At 48.8% G+C, this 8079-nt stretch overlaps 1 protein-coding gene across 1 annotated transcript; it reads right to left on the reverse strand.

Annotated features, from left to right (window-relative positions):
• Window positions 1–6495: 6495 nt before the first annotated feature.
• LOC124029706 (2-hydroxyacylsphingosine 1-beta-galactosyltransferase-like) lies at window positions 6496–7134 on the reverse strand (the record flags this gene model as incomplete). The annotated part of the gene is made up of 1 exon (XM_046341326.1): window positions 6496–7134. A coding segment is annotated over one exon (639 nt), but the record flags the coding sequence as incomplete, so codon positions are not given.
• Between the last annotated feature and the right edge of the window lie 945 nt (window positions 7135–8079).

Genomic DNA, 8079 nt, shown 5'->3' on the forward strand with positions numbered 1-8079 from the left:
CATAGATATAACACTGGAGAGACCAACCATAGATATAACACTGGAGAGACCAACCATAGATATAACACTGGAGGAGACTAACCATAGATATAACACTGGAGGAGACCAACCATAGATATAACACTGGAGGAGACCAACACTGGAGGATACCAACCATAGATATAACACTGGAGGAGACCAACCATAGATATAACACTGGGAGACCAACCATAGATATCACTGGAGAGACCAACCATAGATATAACACTGGAGGTGACCAACACTGGATTAGACCAACCAGATATAACACTGGGGGTTTCAGACCAACCAGGAGACCAGCAGATATAACAATGGAGGAGACCAACCATAGATCCTAACACTGGAGGAGACTAACCATAGATATAACACTGGAGGCCAGACCAACCATAGATATAATACTGGAGGAGACTAACCATAGATATAACACTGGAGGAGACTAACCATAGATATAACACTGGAGAGACCAACCATAGATATAACACTGGAGGAGACCAACCATAGATATAACACTGAGGAGACCAACACATAGATATAATACTGGAGGAGACCAACCATAGATATAATACTGGAGGAGACTAACCATGATATAACACTGGAGAGACCAACCATAGATATAACACTGGAGGAGACCAACCATAGATATAATACTGGAGGAGACCACCAACACTGGAGGAGACCAACCATAGATATAACACTGGAGGAGACCAACCATAGATATAACACTGGAGGAGACCAACCATAGATATAACACTGGAGGAGACCAACCATAGATATAATACTGGAGGAGACCAACCATAGATATAATACTGGAGGAGACCAACCATAGATATAATACTGGAGGAGACCAACCATAGATATAATACTGGAGGAGACCAACCATAGATATAACACTGGAGGAGACCAACCATAGATATAACACTGGAGGAGACCAACCATAGATATAACACTGGAGGAGACTAACATAGATATAACACTGGAGGAGACCAACACTGGAGGAGACCAACCATAGATATAATACTGGAGAGACCAACCATAGATATAACACTGGAGGAGATCAACCTGGAGGAGACAACCATAGATATAACACTGGAGGAGACCAACCATAGATATAACACTGGAGGAGACCAACCATAGATATAATACTGGAGGAGACCAACCATAGATATAACACTGGAGGAGACCAACCATAGATATAACACTGGAGGAGACCAACCATAGATATAACACTGGAGGAGACCAACAATAGACCAACCAGATATAACACTGGAGGAGACCAACCATAGATATAACACTGGAGGAGACCAACCATAGATATAACACTGGAGGAGACTAACCATAGATATAACACTGGAGGAGACTAACCATAGATATAACACTGGAGGAGACCAACCATGATATAACACTGGAGGAGACCAACCATAGATATAATACTGGAGAGACCAACACTGGAGACCAACACTGAGGACCAACCATGGGGATAATACTGGAGGTGTCATGCAGGTGAAAGAGGACCCAAAGCGACTTTAACAGAAAACAGAGTTTATTCAAGTCCAAACAGAAAACGACAAATCCTGAATCCTTAACAGGAAATGTCCAAACAGGAATAACAGAAATCCTCTAGTCTGTAGAGGGGAATAACAGGAGAAGCGGCCACAGACTGCAGGTCGTTAAGCCGGGTAGGCGCAGGCCGCAGCTGACAGAGACACCTGCTCACACGCAGCATCTGATGAAGGGCAAAACACGACAGGACAGGGGCGATACACAATCACAGCACGGTGAATTCTAAACAAAAAGGAACCGACAGGACAGGAACGGAACACAAAGGAAGAAATAGGGACTCTAATCAGGGAAAGGGATCGGGAACAGGTGTGGGAAGACTAAATGATGATTAGGGGAATAGGAACAGCTGGGGCAGGAACGGAACGATAGAGAGAAGAGAGAGCGAGAGAGTGAGAGAGGGAGGAGGGGAGAGAGAGGGATAGAAAGAGGAAAGAACCTAATAAGACCAGCAGAGGGAAACGAATAGAATGGGGAGCACAGGGACAAGACATGATAATAAATGACAAACATGACAGTACCCCCCACTCACCGAGCGCCTCCTGGCGCACTCGAGGAGGAATCCTGGCGGCAACGGAGGAAATCATCGATGAGTGAACGGTCCAGCACGTCCCGAGACGGAACCCAACTCCTCTCCTCAGGACCGCTAACCCCTCCCAATCCACTAAGTATTGGTGACCCCGTCCCGAGAACGCATGTCCATGATCTTATGTACCTTGTAAATAGGTGCGCTCGACAAGGACGGGAGGGGGAGGAGGAAGACGAACGGGGGTGCGAAGAAAGGGCTTAACACAGGAGACATGGAAGACAGGATGGACGCGACGAAGATGTCGCGGAAGAAGCAATCTCGCACAGCGTTGGGATTGACGACCTGGGAGACACGGAACGGACCAATGAACCGCGGAGTCAACTTACGAGAAGCTGTCGTAAGAGGAAGGTTGCGAGTGGAAAGCCACACTCTCTGGCCGCAACAATACCTTGGACTCTTAATCCTGCGTTTATTGGCGGCTCTCACAGTCTTCCCCGCAGACAAAGGCAGACCGGTAATGAAGTCTAAGGCGATGTGAGACCATGGTCGAGAAGGAATGGGGAGCGGTCTGAGACGACCGGCAGGAGGAGAGTTACCCGACTTAGTCTGCGCGCAGTCCGACCAAGCAGCCACGAAACGGCGCGTGTCACGCTCCTGAGTCGGCCACCAAAAGCGCTGGCGAATAGACGCAAGAGTGCCTCGAACACCGGGATGACCAGCTAACTTGGCAGAGTGAGCCCACTGAAGAACAGCCAGACAGTGGAAACAGGAACGAAAAGGAGGTTACTAGGACAAGCGCGGCGACGCAGTGTGCGTGAGTGCTTGCTTAACCTGTCTTTCAACTCCCAGACTGTTAACCCACAACGCCCATAAGGAAGAATCCCCTCGGGATCAGTAGAAGCCACAGAAGAACTAAACAGACGGATAAGGCATCAGGCTTGGTGTTCTTGCTACCCGGACGGTAAGAAATCACAAACTGAAACGAGCGAAAAACAACGCCCAACGAGCTTGACGGGCATTAAGTCGTTTGGCAGAACGGATGTACCTGTGTTCTTATGGTCTGTCCAAACGACAAAAGGAACGATCGCCCCTCCAACCACTGTCGCCATTCGCCTAGGGCTAAGCGGATGGCGAGCAGTTCACGGTTACCCACATCATAGTTGCGCTCAGATGGCGACAGGCTTGAGAGAAAATAAGCGCAAGGATGAACCTTATCGTCAGACTGGAAGCTGGGATAGAATGGCTCCCACGCCTACCTCTGAAGCGTCAACCTGATAATGAATTGTCTAGTGACGTCAGGAATACTTGAGGATAGAGCGGACGTAAACGTTCTTTTAGAAGATCAAAAGCTCCTAGGGCGGAACCGACCACTTAAAACATCGTCTTGACAGAAGTAAGAGCTGTGAGAGGGGCAGCAACTGGACCGAAATTACGAATGAAACGCCGATAGAAATTAAGCGAAACCTAAAGCGCTGCGACACGTGACCTTGAACGGGCCAATCACTGACAGCTTGGACTCAGGCGGAATCCATCTGAATGCCTTCAGCGGAAACAACGGAACAAAAGTAACGGAGGAGACATGAAAAGAGCACTTCTCAGCCTTTTACGTAGAGACAATTCTCTAAAAGAGGCGCTGTAGAACACGTCAACGTGCTGAACATGAATCTCGAGTGACGGAGAAAAAATCAGGATATCGTCAAGATAGACAAAAACAAAGATGTTCAGCATGTCTCTCAGAACATCATTAACTAATGCCTGAAAAACAGCTGGCGCATTGGCGACCGAACGGCAGAACCCGGTACTCAAAATGCCTAACGGAGTGTTAACGCCGTTTTCCACTCGTCCCCCCCCTCTCTGATGCGCACGAGATGGTAAGCGTTACGAAGGTCAACTTAGTAAAGCACCTGGCTCCCTGCAGGGCTCGAAGGCTGATGACATAAGGGGAAGCGGATAACGATTCTTAACCGTTATGTCATTCAGCCCTCGATAATCCACGCAGGGGCGTGAGTACCGTCCTTCTTCTTAACAAAAAGAACCCCGCCCCGGCCGGAGAAGAAGAAGGGTACTATGGTGCCGGCGTCAAGAGACACAGACAAATAATCCTCGAGAGCCTTACGTTCGGGGGCAGAGCAGAGAGTATAGTCTACCTCGAGGAGGAGTGGTCCCGGAAGGAGATCAATACTACAATCATACGACCGGTGAGGAGGGAAGGGAGTTGGCTCGGGACCGACTGAAGACCGTGCGCAGATCATGATATTCCTCCGGCACTCCTGTCAAGTCGCCAAGTTCCTCCTGAGAAGTAGGGACAGAAGAAACGGGAGGGATGGCAGACATTAAACACTTCACATGACAAGAAACGTTCCAGGATAGGATAGAATTACTAGACCAATTAATAGAAGGATTATGACATACTAGCCAGGATGACCCAAAACAACAGGTGTAAACGGTGAACGGAAAATCAAAAAAAGAAATAGTCTCACTGTGGTTACCAGATACTGTGAGAGTTAAAGGTAGTGTCTCAAATTTGATACTGGGAAGATGACTACCATCTAAGGCAAACATGGGCGTAGGCAGTAACGGTCTGAAAGGAATGTTATGTTTCAACCCATGCTTCGTCCATGAAACAACCCTCAGCCCCAGAGTCAATCAAGGCACTGCATGTAGCACCGAACCGTCCAGCGAGATGGACCGACATAGTAGTACAAGATCTAGATGAAGAGACCTGAGTAGTAGCGCTCACCAGTAGCCCTCTCGCTTACTGATGGGCTCTGGCCTCTTACTGGACATGAATTAACAAAATGTCCAGCAACTCCGCAATAGAGGCACAGGCGTGTTGGTGATCCTCCGTTCCCTCTCCTTAGTCGAGATGCGAATCCCTCCCAGCTGCATGGGCTCAGTCTCAAAGCCAGAGGAGGGAGATGGTTGGGCGATGCGGAGCAGGAAAACACCGTTGATGCGAGCTCTCTTCCACGAGCCCGGTGACGAAGATCTGCCTGTCGTTCTATGCGGATGGCGAGAGCAATCAAAGTCCACATCTGGAAGGAACCTCCCGGAGAGAATCTCATCCTTAACCACTACGTGGAGTCCCTCAGAAAACGGCGCAGCGCCGGCTCGTTCCACTCACTAGAGGCAGCAAGAGTGCGAAACTCAATAGAATAATCCGTTATGGACCGTTCACCTTGGCATAAGGAAGCCAGGGCCCTAGAAGCCTCCCTACAAAAACTGAACGGTCAAAAACCGAATCATCTCCTCTTTAAAGTTCTGGAACTTGTTAGAGCAATCAGCCCTTGCCTCCCAGATAGCTGTGCCCCATTCTGAGAGCCGGCCAGTAAGGAGTGAAATGACGTAAGCAACCCGAGCTCTCTCTCTAGAGTATGTGTTGGGTTGGAGAGAGAATACAATCTCACACTTTCGTGAGAAAGGAGCGGCACTCAGTGGGCTGCCCGGAGTAGCAAGGTGGGTTATTAACCCTAGGTTCTGGGCTCGGCAGGCCAGGAAGTAACAGGTGGCACGAGACGTAGACTCTGGAACTGTCCAGAGAGGTCGGAAACCTGAGCGGCCAGGTTCTCCACGGCATGGCGAGCAGCAGACAATTCCTGCCGTGTCTACCGAGCATGGCTCCCCTTGGATCTTTGACGGCAGTGCAACGACGTCTGAAGTCGCTGGGTCCATTCCAATTCGGTTCCTTCTGTCATGCAGGTGAAAGAGGGACCCAAAAGCGACTTAACAGAAACAGAGTTTATTCAAGTCCAAACAGAAAACGACAAATCCTGAATCCTTAACAGGAAATGTCCAAACAGGGAATAACAGAAATCCTCTAGTTGTAGAGGGAATAACAGAGAAGCGGCCACAGACTGCAGGTCGGCTCGGGAAAGAGGCCGAGCGGACAGAGACACCTGCTCTCACGCAGCCTCTGATGAAGGCAAACACGATACAGGACAGGGCGATACACAATCACAGCACGGTGAATTCTAAAACAAGGAACCGACAGGACAGGAACGGAACACAAAGGGGAAGAAATAGGGACTCTAATCAGGGAAAGGATCGGGAACAGGTGTGGGAAGACTAAATGATGATTAGAATAGGAACAGCTGGGGGCAGAACGGAACGCATAGAGAGAAGAGAGAGCTGAGAGAGTGAGAGAGGAGGGGAGAGAGAGGATACAGAAAGAGGAAAGAAACTCAATAAGACCAGCAGAGGGAAACGAATAGAATGGGGAGCACAGGGACAAGACATGATAATAAATGACAAACATGACAGTGAGAGAGACCAAACCACAGATATAACACTGGAGGAGACCAACCATGATACAACACTGGATCGAGACCAACACTGTTGAGGTTAGTACACACAAAACACAGGTTTGTGTGTGTGTGTGTGTGTATACTAACCTGAGGTAACGGGCTGGCAGGTTTGGTCAGTACCCCCCCTACATAGACAACATGTGGTAGAGTGGGCCTCGGAAACTCCAGGGCCAGATCAGTAGACAACATCCACAGCCTGCTCCCCTGAACCAGATCCTGCATGGCCACCCGCGGCTCCACGCCGTGCTTCCTCATGATGCGCTCGTACTTAGGTAACACCAGGTACTGAACACCGAAACGGGATACCAGGTACACCGCCGTGTTGGTAATCCTCTGGACTAGAGACATCTGATCGGTGAGGAGAGAGTTGAACTCTGGGACGTACGAGAGAGGGGCAGGAGCCCCGACCTCCGCTGGGTACCATAGGCCCGTGGAGAAGACAGCGTAGGGAACCCCGAGGATGTGAGCGATCACGAACCCACACATCTCGTTGGGGTCGACCAATAAAAGGTCAAATTTGGCATCCTTGAGTTGGGTCATGACCTCTTTGTTTCCCACAACGGCGTCGCAGTTCTGGGCGTAGTGGTCGAGGATGTCGAAGAGTTCCAACGCCGTGAGACGACCAGAGAAGATGTTGCTGACCTTTGACTGGAGGAAACTGTCGGCTGTGGAGGAGTTGAAGATGCCTGGGTAACGCTGGAAGGTGTAGTGGGGGGAGGGGGGCACCTAGAGGAGAGGTGAGGAGAGGTGAGGAGAGGAGAGGAGAGGAGAGTCTTTATTATCCCAAGGGGCAATATAGTAACATGTACACAGCTAACAGTACTAGACTACTACAGCTAACAGTACTAGACTACTACAGCTAACAGTACTAGACTACTACAGCTAACAGTACTAGACTACTACAGCTAACAGTACTAGACTACTACAGCTAACAGTACTAGACTACTACAGCTAACAGTACTAGACTACTACAGCTAACAGTACTAGACTACTACAGCTAACAGTACTAGGTTACTACAGCTAACAGTACTAGACTACTACAGCTAACGGTACTAGACTACTACACCTAACAGTACTAGACTACTACACCTAACAGTACTGGACTAATGCACACAACGGTACTGGACTACTACAGCTAACAGTACTGGACTGCTACCAGTGCTAGTTGCAGTACCAGATCAATACAGTAACAGTACTGGACTACTACGGCTAACGGTACCAGACTACTGCGGCTAACAGTGCTGGACTACTACAGCTAACAGTGCTAGGTTACTACAGCCACAACAGTACAAGACTACTACAGTAACGGTGCTATGCTACTACAGCTAACGGTGCTGGACTACTACAGCTAACAGTACTAGGTTACTACGGCTAACGGTGCTGGACTACTTTACGGCTAAACAGTGCTGGACTACGGCTAACCGGTACTGGATTACTTTGCGGCTAACAAGTACTGGACTACTTACAGCTAACAGTACTAGACTACTACAGCTAACAGTACTAGGTTACTACAGCTAACAGTACTAGACTACTACAGCTAAAGTACTAGGTTACTAGACTACTACAGCTAACAGTACTAGGTTACTAGACTACTACAGCTAACGGTACTAGGTTACTACAGCTAACAGTACTAGACTACTACAGCTAACGGTACTAGGTTACTAGACTACT

This window comes from Oncorhynchus gorbuscha, unplaced genomic scaffold (genome assembly GCF_021184085.1).
Source record: "Oncorhynchus gorbuscha isolate QuinsamMale2020 ecotype Even-year unplaced genomic scaffold, OgorEven_v1.0 Un_scaffold_7348, whole genome shotgun sequence".
NCBI lineage: Eukaryota > Metazoa > Chordata > Actinopteri > Salmoniformes > Salmonidae > Oncorhynchus > Oncorhynchus gorbuscha.